This window comes from Antechinus flavipes, chromosome 2, assembly GCF_016432865.1.
Source record: "Antechinus flavipes isolate AdamAnt ecotype Samford, QLD, Australia chromosome 2, AdamAnt_v2, whole genome shotgun sequence".
Lineage (NCBI taxonomy): Eukaryota > Metazoa > Chordata > Mammalia > Dasyuromorphia > Dasyuridae > Antechinus > Antechinus flavipes.
Window position 1 is genome coordinate 238,252,563 of NC_067399.1, and position 27,400 is coordinate 238,279,962.

Consider the following 27,400-nt stretch of genomic DNA (forward strand, 5'->3'; position numbering starts at 1 on the left):
CAACATAGCATTTCCACTATTACTGTTTGCTTGTATTTGTTTTCCTTCTCAAGTTTTCTTTCTAGATCTGATTTTTCTTGTGCAACAAGATAACTCCTGTGTGTGTGTGTGGAGAGAGAGAGAGGATTTACCATTCTACCTACCATCTAGAGTAAGTGGTGGGGGGAAGAGTGTAAAGTTGGAACAGATTCTGCAAGGGTCAATGTTGAAAAATTACCCATGCATATATTGTTTTGTAAATAAAAAGCTATAATAAAGTAAAATAAAATAAGCGGGAGAAAGGGGGAAAAAAACTCACTGAAGGTCAATTTAGAGGATGGTTCAATAATGATGGTTCAACAGAATCCTAATGTGCCCTGAGAAACAGAAAAGAGCAGTTTCTGAGAAACCTAGAAAGATTTATATGAACTGATATAGACTAAAGTAAGCAACTTTGAAGACTAACTGATACAATGCAATGCACCATTACTCTGAGACCTGTTATCTTCAGAGGGATACCATGGATAAAAGTGACTAGATTCAGTGGCACAAATTGAAACATTTTTAAACAGAGCAAAGACGTAGAATTGTTTTGCTCGTTTATTATGTGTTACCAGGGTTGACTTTCTTTTTTGGAAGTGGAGTTGAAAATCCAGCTGAAAAAAAAATATTTTAAATGCAAATACTTATTAACTCATTACAGAAGTGATCTGACCATTACCATCAATTCAGTGCCCAAGAAAACACCGTTTCTACCCAGACTATTGTAAAATGCAGTAATGATCCCCTTAGAAGTTTCCAAAACCATATTTATAAGGGCCTAAATATGTTATTCAACAATGGCTTATTGTGTAAATTAAATATTTTTAAGCAACTGGAAAAATCTCCATACTACATGAAAAAGCCATCCCAAGTTTATTTTCAAAAAAAAAAAAAAAAAATCCAACATAAACACATCAGCAGGTACACAAAATGACAATTTCTCCTCAGGTCATACATTCAACAAGCCAGAAAGAAGCTTGACAAAGACATGCCTTTGGTATCTTTTTTTTTTTTTTGTAACAATATCCCTTCACAGTGTAAACAAATACTGTTGTGTTCTCTCAAAGATTCAGGAGGAAAGGAAGGCACAACTTGGCAAAAAGATCATATGCAAGAATGATCAGGTACACAATCCTATTTATACAAATTAAGAGCAATTTTGATCCACATTCAGTTTCTGGACTTTCTACAGTTAAGGGATAGCACTAAATATTTTTTCCCTTAAAACTAAGGGTTTCCTTTCTTCCCTTCCAAGAGTCACTTTATAGTCATGTTTAATCTTTAACTTTGCAATTTTTTTAATAACATATACAAGAGGGACAAAAAGTCATCCAAGTTCAGTTGCTCCCACCATATATCAGTTCGCCATCTGTTAGTGCATGGGAACAAACAGTTTTGTTCAGTGGTCATATTTATAGAAAAATAGATACTACAAACTACAAAGGGGGGAAAAATGAGGTAGATAAATTAAAGCCCAGACTCCAGGACTCTTCTCTCCCATTTACATAAACCACCCAATACACATGTATCCTTATTGACCTTGGTGTAAGTTAACAATGAAACTAATGACAGAAACTGGGAATGCTGTTCCCTCCTTCCCCTCCCTCTTCCCCCAAAGCAAGCACTACCTAGTTGAATCAAATCACCTGAGAGCCCCTTATTCGGGGAGGGAGGAGGGAGAAGATGCAGAGAATTTTCCCTTCAGTGTTTGGCAAAATTATAAAGTGGTAAGAGAACCTGAAGAGCTAGCTTTGGCACTCTTGGGGTGCTAGCTGAACTGTTCTTAAATAAGCAGCAACCAACACATAACAGTAAATTCCTTAGGGAATGAACAAGTCCAGTAAAGAAAGGCCTTTCCTTGTTTCAGATGCAAAGGTTGAGTCTTCATTCTGCAACCTTAGTTTACAAAATGAAAAAAAATACATTCAAGAAGTGGGAAAAACCCCACAAACAAGTCTAACTCTAAAAAAGGATGGCAGACCTTCTACAATATTTACCCGCATAAACAGTAGCCCATGTAAAGTTTTGGTTTTTTTCCATTACTGCTCAGGGTTGTCTTGTCTCACTTCATTGACAACAAATAGCAATGGAGGCAATACTAATCTTTGGATGTATAACTCCTATAGCTTGTAATAAGACTATAGTTTAAATAACAAAGCTACTTTGCAAGACCCGCATCTTTTCAAATAGAATAACTGCTATTCTGTGTTTTTCTTTTTTTTGCAAAGCAACACCATGATTGTAGAGCTGCCCAGAGTATAAAGACAACTACAGTCATTTGCACATAGATAGTAAAAACAAAACAAAAAATCCCAAGAAATTGGATTGGAATATTTTTTTAAAGTGTATATTTGCTTCGCCTGCATTCTGGCTTCCTTTTTAGCTGACTGCAATCTTGTTTTCTTCCAGAAAATGAGGGAATTGATGTTTTGGGACACTATCAGTAGCATTAGCTTTCTCCATAACATCAGGGTTAATCGCGGACTGTGACCCATCTATCTTGGAGACGGGAGCATTATTCATTACAGATCCTCCACCGCTGATAGGAACTGGTAGGGCAGGAATAGGACCACTTTGAATCACTGATATCTCATTAGTCTTCATCGCTAAGCCATTGTTAATCACAGCTGCATACTGGTTCCAAACTGTGGGGTCAAGATTCACTGCAGGAGGGACTATATCCTTTGGAAACATCTCAGATACTTTCTTGACATCATTACCCAGCAATGCTATGTTATCAATAGACAGTCTTCTTCCACGTCTAGCAGAGTTATTCCACATGTGAGTTCCAACGTGGACCTAGTGAAAGAGAAAGGGGATCAAATTAGTCCCTAGATGTTCCACAAATACAAAATGTAGGCATATTAAATTGGTTAGGATTAAATTAGGTTGGGGGAAGAGGGGAATTACAATCAAAATCTCACTTAGGAATGAAATTGTGAAACAATTTCGAGTATATGATTCAGGATCATAAAATGTTTCACAATCTAGAAGAGGACTTTCAAATCCCTCTCCCTCCAATGACAGCTAGTTTGTTGGTTTTGGCACTGGTTGAAAGGATTATTCTGGCCATGCCACCTAACCTATACACCAGATTTGTCAGTCTTTCACTCTGTAATCAAGACCTGACATCTAATCTGACTATTTCTGGTTTAGGAGGAAAAACACAACCTTGATTGGCCACCACAAGATTCTCTAAGAGGCGGCTGGGAATCTTTGTGATTAGGCTTTGAAAGAGAAGAAGGGGGAAAAAAGAAGACCAAACATTAGAAAGGACTACAATTGATTTAAACCACCTCACCTTTAAAATACAACACTAGAATGCAAATCCATCTCTATTAGTTGTTATTCAAATTCTCATTCCTTTTTCCTGGGTATAACTTCTCAAGGAATCACCTACACAATAGCTGTTCCCACTCTCTCTCCTTATTCTATCTCTGCAATTTGGCTCCTGATCTCTTCATTCAACTAAAATTTTCTGGATATTTTTAACTATCTGAATGTTCTTTCAATTCCTTTTGGCGGATCTTCACCCACCACTCCTGCATTTCACTTTGTGATCTCTTTGGCTCAATTATTACTATATATAAATCTCCAAGACTAATGAGGAATCCCGATTCTACTTAATCAGCTCTAATCTCTCCTTACTTCCAGTCTTGCAGTCTCTACTTAGAAGACAAATCAAGATGCATGCCTTGTAAATATCTTAATTCACTTTTCCAAAAATAAACTTATCACCTCTCCCTCTTCCCACCTTGTCCTAACTTCCCTGTTACTGTCTGGGATACCATCATAGGTATCAACTTAAAATTTTTATTGTCTTAGTATATCCAATCTGCTATAAAATCCTATTGAGTTTGCTTTTCTAATACCTCTGCATAAGCCAGGGTATGGGTCTTCATTACCTTACTCATACCAGTTCATCCCCCTGTCTCAAACTAGTGAATCTTGTATTCAGCTCTAAGTGACTGACCTTCCTAAGCAGTTCAGACCATATCGCATTTTGCTTCCCCTCCCCCAATTCAATAAACTCTGATGGCTCCCTATCATCTATAGGATCAAATTTTAACCATTAAGCTTTTTAAAGCACTACATAAAAAATCCTCCCCATCCCTGCCACCTTTTCAGGCTTCTTACAATTTACTTCATCCTTCACATACTCAACCAGTAACACTGGTCTTGCCTTGCCATTCCTTACACAAAAAATTCCAAATTTCCTGCTTCCCAGTTTTTTTCACTGGTTGTCCTCTATACATGGCTTTCCTGGGTCCTCACCTCCTTGTAAGGAAGCCTGTTCCAGACCTCTCTGATGCCAGAAATTTTCTTCAAAATTATATCCAGTTTATCTGGTATATCTTAAATTGCATGTACCTTCTTCCCAAAGAATGTTAAGCTCCTTGGGGACAAGGAATAACTTTTGTCTTTCTTAGTACTTAGAAATGCTTACTGAATAAACCTGATTTACTTCCCCTTATCTCCCTTCACTTAAAATACTTTAAGGATTTATTTACCTTCAAATTTCCTTTAGTTGTAAAGGCCCTTCCACAAATGGTACATGCAAAAGGCTTTTCACCAGTGTGAGTGCGCTCATGAATCTGAAGAGCACTGGCTGATGAGAAGTTCTTTCCACAAGTGGTACAAATGTGCTGCTTGGCAGTGCGCCGAGGTTGGGCCACTAGCAAAGGTGCTACCCCTGGAGACAGGGCAGGAGATCCAGGAAATGGGCTATTGCTAAGGGGCCGTTCCCCAGGAGCTTCAGCTTTGATCAAGGCTGGTGGCACTCTGACAAAGGTGGTAGGAATGCTACCACGACCTAAAAGAGAAGAAAATTCAACACGTTACATAATGGTTTTAAAATTGATAAGTACTACCCTAGTTTATGCTAGTTTAAAAATGTTCTTCAAGGGGCAGCTAGATGGTATGGTAGTGCACCAGCCCTGAAGTCAGGAGGATCCTAGTTCAAATCTAGCCTCAGACATTTTAACATTTTTTTCTAGCTATGTGTCCCTGGGCAAGCCACAACCTCAATTGCCTCAGGGGAAAAAATAAGATAATGGTCTTTAAGTCTAAGTGCTAATATTAAAAAAAATCTGTGCTTTCACATTTCATAAGTGTTTCAATTCTAATAAATGTTAAACCCCAATTTTACAAATTAAGAAACTGAAATCAGGTTAAGTGACTTTTCCAATCACTAAATGAGCTAAGCATTGAAGGCAAGATATCATCTTAGAACTTAAAATTATGTACAACATTTGATTGGACTCGGGGTCTACTGGCCCTATTATGTAGAATCAGGATCAATTGGTATATCTGGAAGAAAAGGAAGATTGAACAGTGAAGAAGTATGGTAGCAGAGTATTAAAAACCTAAAGTCAAGAGACCTGGGAACAAATTTTACAAATATTGCCTCTGAGATCATGGAACAAATTATATTCCTCTGATATGCCTTGATAAAAAGCACAAACTTGGGACCATACATTAACCAACCTCTCCCAGGATTGCTGGGGAAAATGAGGTCATGGTAGAATAGGATAGGACAAAAATCTTACTTAAGCACATACTTTGCATGTAAAAAGTATGCATTGTAAAATTTAAAGCCCTATAAAAAGACCAGCTATTATTTTAATACTTAAAAGTACTAAGATATGGCTCTTCCTGAAAAGAAATGTTGCCTTTAATTAAAGGCAAGATGACAAATTGCTTGATAAGTTCAGAGCCTGGCAAACAGAATTTTTTTTTCTTTTTTCCAGTTTTAAGCACAGTAAAAAAATATTTTTAAAGGTAAGAACCATTCATGGATTATTAAAAAAAAAACAGGAGTAGGACAAACAGTCAGTTTGCCCATACTCATATAGTTGGAATTCCTATCCAAATATGGCTAGGAACATATGACTTAATGTGGTCCCTTAAGAGATTTAGTGACTGATATTCTTCTATAAAATGGTATTTTTTCTCCCTATGCAGCAGCAAATACCTACCATACTCCCCATTTGCAAAATTTAACCCAGGCTCTTCCTTGATGACCTTTCGGCCAATATTGGCATAAGTTAAATCCAAAGCACCATCACCTTCAGTTTCTGCTGGAGGGTTTTCTGGTCCTTCTGTCTTATTTCCCATGTCATCATGATTGATTAAGCCAGGTGACTTGGACCTAATACTTTCAGCTTGACTATTTGCTGGAGATAATGCCTGGAATGATGCAGACTCTGGACTTCGGCCATTTTGATAATCATGATCTCCTATTACAGACGAAGAATCATTGGTCATGCCATCACTTTCTGCAGAACTTGACTTCAGGCTACTTTGCCTCTGAAGACTCAAAGATGGACTGCCCATTTTCCCCGGGGCTTCCAATACTGAGATGCCAGTAAAGGCCACAGCAGGCATTTCAGACTGATTTTCATTAAGTGGAGTAGAGGGCTTAGAGGAACCACTAGGAGGATCTTGGGAGTCCAAGTCTTCCATATCAGCAATGCTTTCAATGGTTTCATCAATGCAACTGGCAATAACATCCTCATTTTTCTCACTGATAACAGTTGGATCCATATCAACATGGTCACAGGAATTCTCAGGCATAGGGGTATTAGGAATCTGGCCACCCATGTGCATTCGGATATGTTGCTGCAACACTACAGCATTGGTAAATTTCTTTTGGCAAATTGGACAAGAATGTTGCATTTTTAAAGGAGTGTTAGCTCGGTGAACTCCATAATGCGTCTTAAGATTGCCTTTTGTGGAGAAAGCCCTTCCACAGATCTTACATTTGAATGGTCTCTCCCCGGTGTGAGTGCGATAATGCATTTTCAAAGAGCTTGTGCAGCTTAGAACTCGATGACAAATGATACATTCATTAGGGTCACTGGTAACCTTATCGATATTTTCTACCAGCTGTTGTAACTTCAAAGTCTCAGACCCCTGCTCAGTGGCCCCACTACCTGAGAAACCACTAATACTACTACCAGCTTGTGGGGAACTCAAGCTGTGCTCTGTCCCAGATTCATTACTGGCCACACCAGATGAGGTGGAACCCCCTTCACTCTCTGGGGAAGGCCTAGATGATAGATCGTTGGAAAAAGCACCAAGAGAGTCTTTGGGGGTCAGACTTTGAGGTAAGCCTAAGGAAAGGTTCCCAGTAGTCAGTGCAGGTTTGCTGTCCACAATCAGATTTGATTCATCCATGGGCACAGGTATTCCACATGAGATCCCACTGGTACTTGTCAGGTTATCCAGGTGTTCAGGGACTGGATGGGGATTCATTTTTATTTGGGGATATTTGTCCTTATGGCGCTGGAAATGAACCTTCAAATTCCCCTTAGTGGTAAAGCGATTGCCACAGATATTACATTTGTACGGTCTCTCCCCAGTATGGGAACGGAGATGAATTTGCAAAGCACTGTCATTTCCTAACACCTTGCCACAGAACTTGCATTTGTGCTTGAAGAAGGGCTCCTCGGCATTTGATTTACTTTCAGAAACAGTAATATTGGGAGGTTTCCCCTTCCCTTTCTTGGATGGGTCTAACACATTAGACACTGAAGACGCAGAAGGGAATGGGTTCTGGAAAAGAACTGAGCCTGATGATTGAGGTAGTAAAGGGTTTGGAAGTCGAGACAATGCATTAGGAAGGATCCTATTTGTATCAGACTTCAAAGAGAAAGATGGTAGTCCAGAGGTCACTGAACCAGCAGTTGGGATGCCTATATTGGCATGAGGTAGTTTGCCTTGTTTCAAGGATTCCAGTGACAGGTTCTGGCTGCCAGCCTTTTGTCCAACTAAAGCCAAAGGAGTGGAGAGATGCTGAGACATATGAGAGCCCAGGGTTTTCAAAGGGTCAGAACCATGAGACACTGATGCATGCTGGCCACTGGTGGCCATCATGGTCATCTGCACACGGATCTGCTCAGTAAGTTGGATTTGCTGAAGCTGTTGTTGCTGTAGACTCATTAGCTGTTCCAGGATCATGGGGAAGGCGCCAAAGCCCTGGACTGGTAAAGATACGGCATCAGCACTCCTCTGATTCACAGCTACCTTGGTCCCTCGTAGTGTTTGTAAAGTCACATTAGTGTTGGGAACTTTGCCTTTTGATAAATAGTTTATCCCATGAGGTGTAGAAGGGGTTGTAGGCTCTGTTTTGAGAAAGGTTCCTGCCTCCACACCAGACTTATCTTTCTTGTCCACAGAACCAGTGCAATTCTTTGAACGACTGTCTTTATTGCCATGACTTTCCAAACGATCGACTGGAAAATTCTCTGATGGGGCTGGGATAACTTCTGTTAAGACTTCAGGAGGTGTTGTCTCCTCACTATCATTCATGATTAAGACAGGTGGATTTTTAGTGCAATTTTTCTTATGTTCCAGGAATTCGGAAAGGCTGAAGAATTCTGCACAGCATTTCTCACAGATATTAGTTTCCTCAGTTCGACATCGTTTAACCCTTCCTCTTACTCCCTCCTCATCTCCAGGGCAGTTTGGTAGACCACCTGAGAAAGAAATAAAAAATTTAATATAAACAAACTACATTCTATCCAAATGTAGGTGTGAACCTGAAAAAATAGTGAAGTTCCCCCCTATTTATTTCACTTATTGAGAATTTTCCCCATTTTCAACCATTCATGGGAGAAATTACTGAATGTGTCCACAATATAGTATTTTCACCTTTTGCTGTTGGCTTGCTTATTTTCTCATTTTTTGCCTTTTTGATCTATTTTTTCTTGTGAAGCATGACAAATATGGAATTATGTTAAGAACTGCACATATTTAATCCATGTTGGATTACTTGCTGTCTAGGAGAGGTGGTGAAGGGAGAAAAAAATATGCAACACAAGGGTGAATGCTGGAACTATCTTTTGCATGTTTTGAAAAATAAAGAGCTATATTAAAAATAAAAATGAAAAATAAAAATTTCCCCATCCAGGGTGCAATTAAACAGGCGGGGGGAAAAGGGGGGGAGAACAGATAGTAATGGGGCAAGCTCCCGAGTCTAAAACTGGACAGCATGAGAAATTACACATTTCATGTGAGCATGTAAAGTCCTTAGCATAGTTCCTGGCACATAGTAGGCCTGCCTACCTTACCCCTCCTCATACCCACAGCTGCAAACAGCTAGGAATTAAGACGTCAATATTTGAGTGAATTCATAGAATGGGCAATTAACCTTAGACAATTCATAATTGGTCAGACTTTCAGTCAGATACAAAATAAAATAAAATCATTTCATTTGTACAATAAAGTCTGTCCTCACCTACCCCAAACAGAAACTGGTTTCCAAGTGTTTGCCCCGCAGTTCAGCTCCCTTAAATTAGACCTCAGCTTTTAACAGCATTCCTGAAGATTCTTTACAGCTGTATTCAACTTATGTAGCAGGTTACTTGCAAATGTAATACTCTTAAAATTAGGAACTCTGGTTGAAAGACTTTCATATTCATCCCCTTAACAGGAAGCCTCTAGAACAAGTAAAAGGTTTCCACTCTAAAAGACTCCAGCCTTGGAGTCTCATACAAAACAGGAGTTGACATTAGCCAGCTAGGTCTAGGAACCTATAAATTAAAGATAAAGGAATTCAAATTAAAGTTCAAATGCCACCTGTTTAACCTCAGTAAAGTCCTAACATCTGAGATTAGTCTCTCCCAGATCCTTTCTACTCCAAATTCCATGAAAACCTAGCCTTAGTAAGTGATTTAAGTGAAAGTATTGAAGGACAGTCACCGAAGAGGTAAGAACCTTATTTCTTTCCATTTTCTCCAATTCTGTTTCATTTAGAACAAGCATTTATACGATCTTGACCTTGGGCCAAAGATTTCTTTTTTAAATCTGTGATTAAAAAGCCTGTCTTTCCAAGACCCTCCACAATGTTTTAAGGTCTACAAGTCACTCCCCACCTTTTCCTTACACAGAACCAATAGACTACCAATACTATATGTGCCTCCTCCAGGACAAGATCAATAGCTAAGTCTCTCCCCATTCCAGTTCAGAGGATTCAACTGTCAAAATGAGTTTCCTAAAACAGATCTGATATCACCTCTTTACTCAAACTAGTGGCTCCCTAATCACCAAGATCAAATATAAAATCCTATTCGGTGTTATAAGTGCTCCATAACCTGACCTTCTATTTTATATCCTTCCCCCCCCCCCCATAGTCTTTTCATCCAATGACGTGGCCTCTTTTAAGGTCCTTATGTAAGAAATTTCATCTCCCAACTCTATGCATATTCATTAGTTTTCTTCCATGAAGAGAAAGCTCTCCCAATTTCCTTCAAGTCCCATGTTCTTTAAGAAGCTTTCCCCAATTCCTCTTAATTCTACTGCCTTGCAAGGACTGAATTTTACCTTTCTTTGCCTTCTCCAGTGGCAACCATAGCAGGTGCTTAATAAACTGACTGACTGACCTAAGGTTTCCTATGTTTACTAAATAAGATAGCAAGGATTTTTAAAATTGTAATTGCTCAGGCCAAAGACAGTGAATGGCTCAAAGAGAACCAAGGACAGAGAAATAGTTCCCCTTGATTTATAGTTAGACCACCTAAACATTTACTATATTACCTGACTTGAACTCTTTAAGCAATCATTATCAGTGACATCATACTTGACGGTCTTAAACTTCAATAGAAGGGTTTTACTTGTATACAAAGCAAACCTGTGAAGCCTTGTCTATATCCAAGATCACATCTGTCCAAATACTGTATCAGTGTTTGCTAAGTAACAAGAGGGGCCTTGGAAGAATATCCATGTACTTGGGTTTACCTTTTACAAAAAAAAATTTTTTTTTTTTACTTCTGCACTGTTTTCCCATTTCTTCACCTCCCCGAATTTCAGGAATGTTATCTCTCAGCATCTAGGTATCCAATAAGTTAGAGGAATGCCTGACACCCAGCAGGAGTTTTAGATTCAATCACTGCCAAGTGGATAGAAAATAGCCTACTATTGTAAGCAAACCTTCATCCCATTCAATACTAGATGAAATACTAGGAATACAGTATCTTGACTGCATTTTATCTTCTCATTTGTTTCTATATTAAAAACAAGGAAACTATTGAGTAGATTAAAAAATAAAACCCATAATCAGCTCTCCTAAAAATAAAAGAGCAATTATGTTTTCCCTCTTTAAAGTTACAAAGCAGAGAAACCCTCTAAGTGAACAGTATGATAGATTCTAGGATATAGTTCAATCTGAAACTCATTTAAACATCAGGATTAAAATTCAAGAGGATGTTATTCTAGAATGGCAAAGGAGATTTACCAGCTTTTCATATTCCAAAGTTGAGGTTCTACTCAAGTGTCACTGCTGCAATAATACTGCTGCTCAAACCTTAGTTTGATATATAACCAGAGCTGTTCATCTAGTCTTGACATCAAGGCAAGTAGTTCTAAGTCACTGAATCAAGTTTCTTTGGAGGGAAAAAAGCAACCAAGTGAAGTGGGCATTTAGATGGCTTACTAGTGTCTTTTCTGGTTCTCAACCATTTTAAATCAAAGACTATGTTATTAGAAGAAGGCAAACCAAATTATGAGGACATCAACTACATTTAAAATTCTTGGGGATGTAAGAGAGGGTATGTTAGACACAAAACATTTTTCAAGATTTTTACAATTATAGTTATAATTATCATATAATTATAATCGTTAGCAACCAAAGATAGCTAATTATGGTGTGATTGTAGCACACTTATATAGCACCTAAAATGCATCAAATGCCAAGTTCAGTGCTTTACAAATATGACGATTGATCTTCCTCAAACTGAGAGACTACTACTATGCTCATTTTACAGTTAAGGAAACTGAGGCTAACTAGTCTTTCTCCAAAACTGAGACTGCAAGATGATAGCAATATTTCATTTAGGCTCCCATTTAGAAAGGTTATCTTCAATGAGAGAAAAATACTTAAAAAAAAAAAAAAAGGAATAGACAATTCATGTTCACTTTGGTAACTACTCAATCTTTATTAGAGAAGCTTCTTTTGCTTATGGAAGAGGAAGAGATTGGGTAAACTAACTTGACATAAAAAACCAAAACTTCCTTTTAAAATCAGAAGGCTACAATCTGTGTTGGCTTTAAATTGAAGAACCTGTTTCCCAAATATCCAAGCAACACTAAACTTGCTACTTGTGGACCCTAATTTAAAATCTGTTCCTCCCATCTATAACATAAGAACTAGATGATCTGTGGTTCCACCTAGGTCTAAATCTAAATTTAAAAATTATTACTCCATTCTAGCCCTGCTAGATTCTTGCTATAGTATTTCACATGAGTAAACACTCGAGTTATTTACTTCACTATATGAAAAAAAAAAAAAAAAAGCTCATCCTGCAATCACCAAGAGAATGAGCAAGAAAAATGGATACAAGATGCAAATTCAATTGTGAATTTTCTTAGCATCAAATAAGACCAAAACTCTAACATCAAGATATTTGTGCGAGTTAATACCAGCTCCCTCCAAATTCTGATTGATGGGTACTAAGACTATCTCAATTCCAAGTATGATATATATCCTCAAAATCTATAAAATAGGAAAGAGTAAGATTATTGCTTTTTAATATTGTAGTTGCACAGGAGAGGTTACCAAATAGGCAGAAAGAATATATGGAATTAGAAATTAGTAAATATATTATACACAAATATCTTTTCTTGGTAGTTGTCAAAAACTACACTTGTGAGAGGCAGCACACATTTTGCAATGCAAAACTTTTTAAAGTGGTCAAATAGAAGTCAAGCATAAAGAAATATGCATGCTTCTTTCCCCTCCTCCCCTCAATGCCATTCTGAAAATTTAAACGGAATCTACCAGTTATCTACTCAACAGAAGCTTCCAATAACTTTTCCAAACTTCTTAAGCGCCTCCCTTTAAAGCTTCGTATCTCCAGTAAGTTTTGAGTTAACGTGGGAACTATGAAATCGTACTATCGTTCTAAATGATTTCTTTTTAATTCTCAAAATTTAGGTGTCTGTAATTTTTTTAAAGGTATAAATCTTAGATTTTAAAGATGGTAATCCAATATGGCACAATGAGCATTTTAAACCCTTTAAAGAAAATGCTAATTTTCGGTATGTAGCATTATTCCTCGGACCACCTGCTGATTTTTTGATCTGCTAATTGATTATCCTGCTTCTAAGACCATTTTCTTCCCAAAAATAGCATTGTTTTCAGAGGTGGGTCTCAAATTGCCTTGCAAATTAGGCGGACCCAACCTTAAAAACACATACACACCTAGGCCCCTACGTCAGTCATAACCAGAGTAGAGCATCAATGCCATTTTAAAATCTTTTGTTCTAACTATTTAAACATCGTTTTCTTTGGTGGGTAACAAATGCCTTCAAAACAGATCTGGGAATTTAAAAGTCCTCCAAATTCCAACTAGAAGAGAAACCCTCTCTCCTAAATACAGGCTTTCCGCTCCCACTGCTTCTGATAGCAATCAAACAAAAATTATGCTTTTCACGTTGAATCCCATAAGTTTCTGTCCAGCTTACAGGAAAGCTCAACCTCGCTGCAAAAAAGAAAAAAAAAAAGCTTCTCTCAGATTGGTGGGGGACCCTAAAACAACTAAGCCGGGTGGCTTGTGGAAAGCAGGGTTTAGGAGGGAAGCAAGTTCAACCCCAGATAAGACTTGAGGCTTCCTCAGCTGCGTAGGTTTACCCAAAACTTCTTCAAAAAACAAGATGAGGTGTGGGTTACCTGAAGAAAGATGATGGGAAGAGGGGATAGAGGACAGTGGTTTATGGACTGATGTTAAGCTGAACTCTAGATGGCGCCAGCTAGCAGTTCAGTTTTTACCGGAATACATTTACAGTACATGGTAGTAATTAATAAGCCCCTAAATGAAGTGCAAACTTGCTTCAGATTAACAAAGACCTCCCATACAAAAGTGAGAACACCTCGGGGGTACTTTAAAACAATGGCCCGAAACTGAGCCATCTTTGAAAATGTAATTTTTTGAAAGGAGTCCAAGTTTTACTCCCAACTTTTGCTCTGAAATAAGATACTCAGAAAATTCAGGTAAGTCTTTCTTAGGTAAGAAAATTTGCTCAACTTAAGCCAAATCTTCCCCCATCCCCAAATCAAGCGTGCAGCCCCCAACGTTAACCCTTTTTGTCTTTGGCTCGTCCCTAGAGGCAGCTCTCCAGCAGTGGGCTGCGATTTACATGTGGAATCATCACCTCCACCCCCAAGCCTAACCGAAGGCACAAAGGAAAAACAGTCATGCATTAAACATGGGATTTATTGCCTTCTGGCCGAATCCAAGATTCCCCAGTCACCAAGTGCCCAAGACCCTCTCCCACACTTCATTTGATTTCCCTTCCCTCTCCCCCGCCCCCCAAAAAAGCCCATACAACCCAGTGTGCGCATGTAAACGATCAAGGGCTTTAGGACTAGGGCTAGTTAAAAATATAAATTAAAAATGGGGGAAGTGAATTTAGATCATACAAGATAACTAGCGTTAAAGGTAGTTGTTTTTTTAAAAGCATACAACCAAATCCCTCCCGGGAGGAGGGTGTGGCTGTTAACTAACCCATTTAGCTATAACTATTTGAAGAATGATTAATTGGGAACCAACAGAAATTCCAGTTGTTCTTCAAATATCTATGGGTCGAGATTGGAAACCAGGGGCCCAAGACCTATTCGATCTTCACTCCAAACAGCCGCTTTTAGTGTTTAGAAATTAGTTTAAGAGGAGACCCCAAAACTCTAGCACAGTAGCTGGGCAACCGCCACACAATCGGAGACAATTTGGCGGCGAAGGAGGGGGTGAGAAGGGGGAAGGAAAGAAATGGATAGTGGAGTTTGAATATTTAAGTCATTTGGAACAGCCAGAGGCAAAGCAACTAAAGAAACTTTCCACCTCTTAAGTCCGGGGCGGGGAAGGTCGAGGGGGAGGGGAGGGGAAGAAATGGGAGAGAATTGGAAAGAAGGATCTGGGTAAAGGGACCCGTCAGCTTCGAAAGGGACACGAAAACGAAAAGACTTACGACCAACTCCCCAGTCCCCAGTTCCTCCACCCCGCCCCAGTCATCTTTTTCCCCTCCCTTATGACCTCTCCCTGTCGCCATCCCGCCCCCACATTGTGGGGACCCAGCATTAGAGGGCAAAACGCCCTCAAAACCTAAGTCTTCCCTCAAGAAAAAGCTTCAAGTCGTCGGAGTTAACTCCGAAAAAAAGAGCGACCTAATGCCACACACATCACCCATTCCCCAAATGTCCGGACCCCATTAGCTCACCGCGGGTTATTTTAGGAAGTCGGAAATCAAAGATGGCTGGAGGTCAGGCTATAAAGGTCCGGGGCGACCGCGATAGCCCGGAGGTGGGGGGGGGGGGGGACAAAGCAATAGATTGCTCCCCCTCACCTCTTCCCTGGCTCCTAAGGGGAGGGCGATCTCAGTAAGCATATCCCGAGAGTTCCCGACGCCCCCGGGGAGCGAAGAGGTCAGGGGTTCTGTGACTCTGGCCTCCTGCACCCCCTCAACCCCACCCTTGGCCCTGGATGGAGGTGGGCGACTAGACCAGAATAGGTCGCGTGCGCAACAGTTCATATCCCCCCGGGGTAAACCCCGCCGACCCCAGCTCGAGAGAAACCGAGGGGGAACGGGGAGGGGAGGGGGGGTGAAGAGAAGAGCGTGGATAGGAGGAGAGGAAAGATCAGAGCCGGAGATCTACGATAGTTGCAAAGATGATGGAAGATCTCTAGCCCTGAGACAGTTTTTTTAAATCCACCCTAAATTGTTCCAAACACAAGAACTGTTTCTCCATGTGCCAAAAAGTCTGGGAGCCGCTCCGCGCGGAGAATTACATGGGGAAGTCGGACACACTTTGCTATTTTCTTTTTTACTCAAAATGCAGAAAACAAAAAGCAAGGGTAGGGTGCCGAACCCAAAACAATACGAGAGAAACCCAAACTGAAGCCCCGAGGAGCCGCCCCTACTCCCAGAGCGCTCCCGGTCTTCGTCCCTGGCCGTCGACCAAAGTTAGAAAGAGACCCAGAGAAGCCCACTTCTCCTGACTACTCACCGTGCTCTGCTGCTACGGCAGCTGGGGTCGTAGCTGAGGAAGCGGCGGCGACCGAAGAGCAGGCTGCCGCATCTGGAAGCTGCTGAGGTTCTTCGGAAGAGTTGATGTGCTGGGGTTTCGCCTGCTTGCGTCTCGACATGGTTCGAGCATCGGGAGCAAAATTGAAGCAATTATTTTCCCCTTCACAACAAATTCCTAGAGTTGGGAAATAACCCCCTTCGGCCGGAACGCGCATGTCAGAGTAATTATGATTATCAATAATGCATTGCGATTTATCATGAGCCCTGACAGCTGATTGGCCTGGATCCAAAAGCTCACAGATTATTTAAATAAGCCCTCATTGATCAGGGTGGGTAGGGGGATTGTGGGTTTTGTAGTCCGGCTCCTGAACGGATCTCTTTGCCTGCGACAAAGGCTTGAGTATTGAGGGAGTTAAGCTAATTAGCATGCATGTTCAGATTGGCTCCTGAGACTTAATGAAATTCGAGGGGACTCGTTTCGATACCCCATGAAAATATACACACGGATGCAAACATTTGTTTTTCCGAATGGGGACTTAAAGATAGCTCTGTGTCTGGAGCTATTTTTAGTGGCGTCCTTTAATTAATGTTTTGCAAGGGTGAAATTAGCAAAGCTCGGACCATCAAATGGACTCCTTCGGGCTCCTTTTTAGAAGGGTTATAAGTCTAAGGGGGAGAGGGGACGTTCTGTTTAGAAGACTAGTTATCACCAGGCGTCGGTTTTGATGTGATCAATTTATGAACTTAGTTTCGGGATGAGTACCTTAATCCTAAGTATAGTCGTTCTCAATTAACGGCCCCCCCCCTTTTCCCCTTAATCCCCGCCCCCAAAATAAACAGCGATAGGAAAAGGTATGTATTCGTGTACCTCTTCTTAAATTTTGGAAGTATCTTTTCCGTCTCCAAATATTGCCCCATCTAGCTGCTTCTTGCTCAGCAAAAATCTCCTGGCGCCACAGGAGATGAGCTAGAGCTTAAAAGTTAACTAATAGCTACAATGACTTCTCTATTGAATTCACACTCATAACGACTAGTTTATTGTTCTAATGTCACCTTGATTTTTCTCTTTTAAAATGTTTCACTAATAAATTTATTAAATGAAGACAGGCTTCAATCACGCGTTGTTAAAACGTGAAATAAAAATTGCAAGCAATTTTCAAGATTTCTTTTAGATGCCATAAAAGTCTAATCATTCTTTTTATTACAGAGACCATTATTCGTAGAAAAAAAATTCCTTTCAAAAACTGTTGCAACAGCAGCAATATCAAAACAGTAATTGAATATAGGTAATATGACTCCAATGTGGATTATAATTAATAAGCATTTTTGGATCTTACCCCTTCAAAAAAAAAAGTACAGCCTTTATCATGGAAAAGGTTCATAGTTCAAATGAGCCCACCAAACTCTATCGTCCTGACACAATCAAACACCTTCTGACAACAGGAAGGTACTGAGGATTGTTAATTATATATACATATTTTTCTTTGCCATAATATATCACACTCCATTTAGTGTCTTATATGTAGTTTGTACTCAATACATGCATGTTGAATGAATGACATTTCTTGCAGTCTTGCACAAATAGGGTTTTCCATGACTATAATGGGAGTGTAATCTTTCTCAAGCATTTATTTCATTGTAAGGATCTATGCAGCTATAAACTTTTCTTCATCATCAGCTGTTAGTGTTTTCTAGATTAGCTGTAAAAAGCTCAGTCTATAAGTCAAGCAGGAATTGAAGATAATATGTTTGTGAGTAGGACATTACTCTCTAAGTGAATTCAGCTGGATGTTTTCTGCAGCAGAAGGTGGATGTGAATATCAGGTCATCCTAAGCATTAATAATAATGATAATAAGTATCTTTTCAGTATTCAAACTACCTCATCTAGCTACTTCTTGCTAATAACAGCAGTGGTAATAATAAGTGTGTATTTATATATTGCTATATAGTTACAAAGCATTTTCCTGACAATGATCCATAGAAGGTAAGTAATAGAATGTTATCCCTATTTTGGATAAACAGGAACTGGGATTCATTGAGGTAAAGTGCCTTGCCCAAGATGCCAGATTATATGAGTCCCCATTGGGTTAATTCCGGGACTTTTTGGTTTCAGGATAGCTTTAGTTCTTAAAAAAATTATTAGGAACACTATTGTTTATGTGGGTTCAAGTTTTCTATAGTTACTATGATAGAAATTAAGACATCTTAAAATGATTGTGAAAGTAGATATGATCCCATATCCACAGGATTTTAGGGTAAGGTTACATTTTGAGACTCTCTACTTGGATTATAATAACTGTCCAGGACTAGGTACTGGGATAGTATGGATCTAGTTCCCTGCTGAATAATGTGATGGAGGAAAAAAAGATTGGTTTTCCTATTTTGGAGATTAGAAAGGAACAAATTATAAGTACTATACTAGAACAAGTTTTCAGATCAGCATCATCGCAGATTGTGTCTTTGTAATTCCACTATAGTAACATAGTAATTCTACTATAAGGAAAGTTGTGAAAACAAAGGAGAGGGAAACAAGGCAGAGAAAAATGGAAATGTCTTCATGGGTGGAACACTAAAGATAATGATTTTATTATTTGATGTTCTCTAAACACCAAAATTCCTGAAGTGGAGGGCTTTATTAAATCTTGAAAAGAAGAAAAGAATCAAGTACAAAGTAAAGGTGATAACACTTCAAGACTTGATTAGTTCATGATAAAAGTTCTTGCTGTGTTTGACCAAATTAATTTTCTGATTAAAATATAATTGTTGGGTGGAGAAGGGTGGAATGTCTACATACTTAGCAGTTAACAAAGAATAGTAGCTGTCAGTGAAATCTTGCCCAGAGTTTAAATTTGTTAAAAGATAGAAGCATTTAAGTTCTAAAATAGTATTGTATTTTTTATATATATTTCAACCTTCAGTACTTACTTTTCGTGATTACTTTAAGACATAAATAAGATAATACTTGTAAGGTGCGTTGCAAACCCAAAGGAAACCAGAAAATGGCACCTAGTTATAGCTGCAAGCTGTTTACTTTACTGGGGTAAAGGTAGAAATATTGGATAAGAGTTATAGGGAATTCAGAGATCATCTTTTTTTTAAGCACTCTGGATTAAGGGTCACAGAGAGTGACACAGGTGCCAAGAGTCACACAGCTAAATAAGTGTCTGAGGCTAGATTTAAATTGAAGTTCTCCTAACTCCAGAACCTATGCTCTATCCATTGAGCCATTCCTAATCCAAAACCCATCTATTCTTATCCTAATGTATTCTAATTTGGGTTATAGTTGAAGAAAATAAGACCTGGAAAAATTTTAATGACTTTTGCCAGGCTACACAATTTTTTTAAGTTGTAAAGTAAGATTTGGAGCCTAGGTTCTTTGACTGCAATACTCTTTCCTATAGGATGGAAAGAATAAGAATTGAAGACATGGTACATATCAACTATGGTTTGCCACAGCAAATGGTAAGAATCCTTTTTTGCCCGTTACAAGCTTAAAAATTGCAGTGTGGCCAGAGGCATTTATTAGGGGTGTGATTCAGGGCAAATCACTTTACCTAGCTAGTTGAGTCTCCGTTTTATTTGTAAATAGGCACCTACTTTATTGAATTGCTGTAAAAACCAAAAGAGAAAATATATGTAAAACACTTTAGGAACTTTAAAAACTCTATGAAAGCTAAAACTTAAAAGATGGAAGACTTTTGAGATACACTATACATGTCCTTAGTGTTGTTATGCTGGACTTAATATCATGACTATTATTTTTCTATTTATTTTAGTTTGTGAAATATGAGGTATTTTCATTTTACTGCAATGGCACACTATTACTGTCTCTCTCCTTTTATGGAGAAGGAGAAAGAGACCCCCAAACGATTGTTTTATATCTGAAAGTGTTGGAGCAAAGCAGAGATTTAGAAGCCTATCTAAAATGGGATGGTTAGCCCTCATCAGCTTGTAATTCACCAGGAATGATTTATTCTATGGCAAAAGGTCCAGTTGTCTAAGTGGATTGGCCAAAAGAATCTTTGTTATAATGATGTAATGTTGCCCAGTTTAGCTAATTGTGCTAATTACCACTTAGCTGGCAATAGATTCCAGCAGACTTGATCACTCTATTTTCTCCATCATTTTATCATTTCAAAACTAGTATCGAATCCTTTCCTGGAAGCTCAGGCCTTGATCAGAATTGTTCTTGACAGTTTGCAAATCAAAACTATAAAGTCCGGCATATTCCTTTTCTTTTCTACCTCTATCTAAAAAGTCCACTGAATTGTCTTGACAGATGAGGATATTGTCAGAAATTATTCAGTAAGGATAATTATTTTGAATGCTAATGTGAAGGCAAGTTGAAAAAGTCAAGATCCTTTTTTATCCTTATTTCCTGAGGTGACTTGAATAGTTTACTCTCTATTTGCATATTTCTTCTAGTAAACCCGAGACATCCATATGAATACTGAGTCTGAGACTGATTGAAATTGATAGTAACAGCATTAACAAAAGATAAATATCATCTCAAGGCCACATTAGCATTTGCTAAAACACTTTATTATTTGTAAAACACTTTGAAATCAATTATTAATTGTTCAACTACAAAACAACTCCGCTAGGAGTCACTTTGGACATCTTATTCAAAAAAACTTTTTGTTAATAAAGGGTTGTATCCAGAGATATTCAAAGATATTTAATGATGTGGAAACTATTTAAAGTGTTTTCTCTGAATCAAAAACAAAAGAAAAGAATACCCTTGGTTTTTAAATAATTTTAAAACTTGCAAAGTATTTGCCTTGAAATAATCCTGTAAAGTAAATCATGTAAATTTATATCCCTCTTGAATAGATAAAGAAATTCCAAAAAGATAAATTATTTATCTGGTCACAGAGCTACTAAATATTAAGGGAGTAGGGAATGGGGAGTCCTGCCCAGCTATTCTTTAAAGACCGCTTCGAGGTTATCCTCATCACAAAACTTTCCCACCAATAATGGTGTCTTCACCTTCCTGCCAACTCATTGTCTTATTTTTTAAAAAATATTTTTCTATTGCAGTTATTTTCATATATGTCAAATTTTCTACTATATTTTAAACTCCAAGAAAGTAAAATTATAGCATTTAATCTTTGGTATCTCACCCAGTTAAATACAGAACCATAGTTCTATATGCAATAGGTACTTAATAAATGTTTCTTAGATACCTCAGTAAGAGAATGAAATTGGAATCTGAGGACCTAGGTTCAAGTTTGGATTCTGCTACTTTCTACCTGAGTGATCTTGGGCAAATTCCTTACTTAATTTTCTTGTGTGTAAAATAAGGACCCTGCACTAGTTAATCTCTGAGGTCCCACCCAAGTCTAAATCTATGATCCTAAGAATTGAATTCTCTAAAAGGGTGGAGTAGATGAACTATGTTCTTTTAAGAGATAAGCTCTACCCATTAGTATTAGGTTTTCTAAATTTCTCACTTTTCTACCCTAAGGGAGGAAAAACAAAGGAGAGCCCTTTAAGTCCGAAAACTTAGATCTATCCACTGGGGCTGTTTTCTGAAATGGGTGGGGTCAAATAAAAAGTTTGGTGTTTTGCAATTTATGAACTTGAAGATCATTTTTAAAAAATATCTTTTTCCTGTTTGTGGGCTTTTTGTCATTTGAAAGATGTGGGTCTGGCGCCACGAGTGATCAAGCTAAGTAGGTCATACCATAAACAGGGTTATCACACTGCTCACACATTGCGTAATGAATGTTGGGGGGGGGGGGGATGTATAGATTTTCAAAAACAAGTTGAAGGTTCAATGGATTTACCAGCTTCCTATTATGAAGAAGCTTTCATTTTGATTTACTGATTAGTTCTTCATGCCCTGTTTCAACATGATCCCGAGGCTATGGCTTTCTAATAAATATCTTTATTTTCAGTGTTGATTATGCACAACTCAATACAATTCTCATTTAATTCTGGCCTTTGCTAGCTTAGGCTTTAAGAAATTAAAACTTTATTTTTTTCTTTCTAGATCCGATTTTTCTTGTGCAGCAAGATAACTGTGTAAATATATATACATATATTGGGTTTAACATAGATTTTAACATATTTAACATATATTGGGACTATCTTTTAGGGGAAGGGATGGAGGAAAGGGGGGGAAATTTGGAACAGAAGATTTTGCAAGGGTCAATGTTGAAAAACTACCCATCCATATGTTCTGTATAAAAATAAAAATAAAAAAAAAAAACTTTAAAAACAAGCTGCAGAAAATTTGCACATAAGTCAGTTTCTTTGACCCTGAGTCAAATAATACAATTACAAATAATAAAGAGAAAAAAAAGTTTTCAGTATTTAAAGTTTACTGTCATAATTATCCATCTTTGTGATATAAATTAGAATGCTGAAATAAACTTGTCAGGGAGCTTTATCCCACACAAAAACATGTGACTGTTAGACCAAGGCAATTAAGAATGTTAATGGACATAAAAAAAAAAAAAAAAGAAAGAAAGGGAAGCTATAGTCATTGTTAAGGTAACTGGTCTATAAACACCTAAATGGAATAAGTGGACAGAGACTAGGGACATTCTTTTGACCAAGAAAGGAAATGTAACTTCTTTTCTTTGCTTTTATGTGCAGTTTCTACTACCTCTTCCCCCCAACTGAAACAATCTGTCTTAGCATGTTAGTATGGTAACAAAAAAGGGGATGAAAAGGAAAAATCCAGAGATGTGACATGGGAAAGAGCAAGCAGCAGGAAGAAATGAATGAGCATCTATAAAAAAAGGAAGCAGTTGAAAAGGGACATGGGGAGGGGAGAGTAAATCTTTGTTTGATATAGAATGGTAAAACAGGCCTTTTAGATCAAATGATTTCTAAGTTTCCTTCTAGCTCTAAATTCCATGATTTTGTGATTGTGGATGAATACACTGGTAAAATTGGAGCATAGAATATTGGAGCTGGAGGCAAGCTTAGAATATAAAACTAAGACTATAAAAGCTGGAGGAAAGCTTAGAACAGGAATTATCAGATTGAAAAGACTTAGAATGATCAGAATCATACATCTCCAATTGAAAGGAGGTCTTAGGCACCCCCTTCATTTTACATTTGAAGAAATGGAAGTCCCCAAATCTTAAATCATCTGAACAAGCTGTCATATTGGTAGTTAGTATCAGAGGCCTGAAGCCAGGTCCAGAGTCAGTATCCTTTCCATTGTCTCCTTAGGAGATAGGATTTTAGATTTGAAAGGAACATCATAGATCATCTAGCCTCAATTTATAGAAGAAACTGAAGTTAGGAGAGGAAAAGTAACTTGTCTAACTTTGTGGGTCTCAAGAATAAGGTAATGGGAAAATTTGAACTAGTGACCTAAACATTCATTGAGTATTTACTGTATGTCCAGAAATTAACTTTGGAGGATAGAAACAAATTCAGACATTAATCCCTACTTTGCCTTTCACTGTTCTGTGTGTTATGTTCGTTAGTCTGTTGATTCTCCTGATAGACAAATTATGGCAGTATACTACACAGCTGTATTCTACAAAGGTAGGTAAGGCTAATATTATTCTTATCCTTATCAGTAACATCATTTGATATAGGAGGAAACTGAGGTTCAATGAAGATAAGTGATGTCCTCAGAGACGTGGAACTAATTAGCATATTTTGAAATAGAACCCAGATGTCCTTCCTTCCACTCCAATATTCTTTCTACTGGATTACATTGTTTATTGAGTTATAAAGCTGAAAAAGAACTCAGAGACTGTGTAGTCCAACCCTTTCATTTTATAGGTGAAGAAAAGGAGGTATCTAAGTGGTGCAATGAATAGCATGCTGAGCCTAGAGTCAGGAAGATTCATCTTCCCGAGTTCAAATCTGGCATCAGACATTTACTGGCTGTGTGATTCTGGGCAAGTAATTTAACCTTGTTTGCCTCAGTTTCTTCATCTGTAAAATGAGGTGGAGAAAAAACAGCAAACCAATTCAGTATCTTTGCTAAGAAAGTCCCAAATAACATCTCTCACAAAAAGTCCAAGACAACTAATTGACAAAACAAAAACTGAATCATAAGCAAATGAAATTTGCGGTTTTAGTAGTGTTAGGATTTGATTCTAAGGTTTTCTAAATCTAAGACCATTGGTTTATCTACTATTCAGTGTTCCCTCTCAACAATTTCTAAAATCCATTTTCTCTTTTTAAAAAAAAGAAAAGATTTTTGGAAGATGTACAAATGAAATGGTGTATCCTGAAAGTGTTTAGGATGGGTTCTCTCAGTGCATGGTTTCCAGAAGGGAGAGGTGGTAAAAATGTAGATTTTATTCTGAATTGTTATATTGTCCTGAGGAGGTGTCAGTCATACACTTAGGAGCAGACTACCATATTTAGAAGTATTCCTGTGCTGCTGAATAAGATTAAAATGTAATTGGGAAATATTTAACAAAATAAATAAAAATACAGTAGAACCAAGTTAACACAGCCCACAGGAATTCTTATGTGTGTCTAGGAAAGTTTTCTAGTTGAACTTGACATCATAAGGATAGAGACTAGACATATGACTTCATGAATAATAAAGAATTTACATATGAAGAACCCTCTTCTACGAATGTTGGTGGTAACCTAGGGTCTTAGAGAGTTGCCTGTAGTAGCAAGAGGTATAGAGACTTGTCCACTTTTACACAGCCATTATGTGTGAGAATTGGAAATTGAATCCTTTCATCTTTCTTACTCTCAGTCCAGTTTCCAATCCACTACACTACTTGAAACCCTGAGGCTAAGTATTATTGTCATAGACATATTGCCCTTATTCATTAGAAATGAGCTCCTTGACAGCACACATTGTTTTGTGCCTTGAAGTTAGGAGTACCATAGTTCAGGTCTCATCTCTGACGAGTTAGCTGTGTAATAATGGAAAATTTACTTAACTGCTCAATGTCTCAAGCAACTCCTCAAAAGTTGCAGGCAGTAATTGATCCATATCAGTGAAGGGAATTTCTACACCAGGCTTCTTACTTCCAAGGAAATCAATCACACATCTAAAACAAAATTTAATGCTACATTTTATTTGTGTAATGATTTTCAAAGAATGTGCATTAAGCAGAAGACTATATTCGTAGTCTCAACTGTACCAGTAATCAGCTGTGTACACAGACAAGTCAATTCCTCTCTTGTGAGATCAGTTTTCTCATCTTTAAAATAAAGATAACATTTGCACTATTTTCTTCACAGAGTTCTTGTGGAGAAATGCTTTATAAAGTGAAAACAACTCCAAAAGTGAACAGTTCTTATAATTATAGATTTAAAAATATAAGGATATATTCATTTTATATATATTTCTATCTTGGCAGTTCTTGCTATTAAAAAAAATCAAAATTTAGCTAAAGCTAAAACTTATTTAATCAAAAGCAAAAAATAGGAAAATTATACTATATTTCAGCCATATTGATCAATATTGTTTTAGACTATGTAAGTAGATAATATCATGTTGGAATATTGCTATGATGCAGGAAATAATGACTTTGTGTATTTAGAAAAATTGGAAGGACTTAGACCTAAGAAGGATGATATTTTCCACCTTCAGAGAAACAGAGGACAAACAAGCATCGTAGTCTTACCTAGATGACTTTGCATGTATATTTGTATATATATGTTTGATTATAGATATCTGTGTATATGTTGTATGCTTGTGTTATATGTCCAGTATGTATACATACATACATACACATATGCATATATCTATGCTTAATTATAGCTTTCTTGGGGGAGGTGGCTGAGAGGAAAGGGAGAAAAAGAATAAAGTAAAAAGTATACAGTTACAAACAAAAGAAAACCTACAAAGAAAGGAAAGATGGAAAGCTGAAAGCCAATGTATAGTATTTTATATGTTATTTTTACTATATTTATTATATTTATATTAGTATATTATATAATATCTTAAAATGGAAATTTGTTGTCTCATGTTTTGAATTCTTTCATATCCTGCTGTGCTCATGACAATATGTTTTTCTTTTTCTATTTTTTAAATTCAATAAATAAATAAAAATTTTAAAATCAAGATAATTTCCACAAACACTAAATTTTAAAACATTTTTATTTTATTAATAACTTTTTATTATTCTATCCATTTCTGAACACATCTTACCCCCTTCCTGACCCAGTGATAGGAAGCTTAGAGACCACATTTAGTCCAACATTTCATTTTACAAATGAAAAAACCGAGGCACAGAGAAATTAAGTGACTTGTTTAGGTCCCACAGTCATAAAATCTGAAGTAGAATTTGAAATATACCTTATAATATTTATTTTAAAAAAGGAAGGGGGATGGCTTAATAGGAATAATGACTCTTACTCTGATCTTATATACAACATTATATATTTATAGTCCTAACTCTGCAACCAAGAAATAGAGGTGCCTCTTAAGTCTTCTCTGGAACCAAGTCATGAATACTAGATTGATTACTTATCAGTTACTGGAAAAACACAAAGGAGTCACATTTTCATTGTTTGATTGATTGTTTTTTTCATTTTGCTTATTTCCCCTTCTTTCCCAAGTGTGTTTTGCAATCTTGGTCCATTTTTCTCACCTGCTTTTATAGTTTGGATGTTAACTGAAACCCTGTTCTCATACCTCTTCATAATATAGAGTTGACCTTGAGATCTCAAATCACAGCCCTGTTATTAGCTCCTACCAAGCTGGAAGAGCTTTTGGTCTCAGTCTAGTGGTGACCTGAGATTTCTCTCTAAGAACCAGTCTATTAAATCGGGAGAGATGATTTTGGCTGTGGCAGCTCATGACAATAGCAAAAATAGAAATGGCCTTCAGTATTTAGTAATCTTCTTCCACTTTCAGAGTGATAGTAATGATGGAAAGCACCTGAAAAACAAAGAGATATTCCTAAGAATGACAGTTTTTAGTCAAACAACTAACATTTCTTTAAAATGTCTCAATGTGATATCAGAATGCTTACTATTTTGAGGAAAAGGAAAGAAAGGGAGGAACCATGAAATAGAATTTGGAATTCAAAACTAAAAAAAAAAAAAAAAATAGAATGTTAAAAAAAATCTTAGTGTGTATGATACCTCTCCAATGAGCCAAAATATTATTGGAGCAACTGAACTATATCTTGAATGGAATGTAAGTACTCTAAAACAGAGGTATAAGGCACACTCAAATGCACCTGGAATGAGATTAAAATGTTATTGGGAAATAGTTAACAAAATAAATAAAAATACAGCAAAACACAGATAACTTTAATTTTAAAATTTAGTCAATATGTGGCCAAAGGGATCCTTAAACACTGATAAGTGGGCCCTGTTTCTATTTGAGATTGACATCACTACCTTAAAATATTAGGGGAATTATAGGAATACTTTTCATATCTCTGAAGGATTTTTCAGAAAACC

General features: G+C 37.4%; 1 protein-coding gene across 1 annotated transcript; it reads right to left on the bottom strand.

The window, feature by feature from the left end:
• Positions 1–871: 871 nt before the first annotated feature.
• Positions 872–16,918, bottom strand: SALL4 (spalt like transcription factor 4). Its single transcript, XM_051976611.1, has 4 exons — positions 16,019–16,918; positions 6,000–8,501; positions 4,533–4,834; positions 872–2,820 (listed from the first exon to the last, which is right to left on the bottom strand). Exons 1-4 carry the CDS (start codon positions 16,251–16,253, stop codon positions 2,401–2,403), a joined length of 3,459 nt encoding a protein of 1,152 aa, XP_051832571.1. The 5' UTR covers positions 16,254–16,918; the 3' UTR covers positions 872–2,400.
• Positions 16,919–27,400: the final 10,482 nt, after the last annotated feature.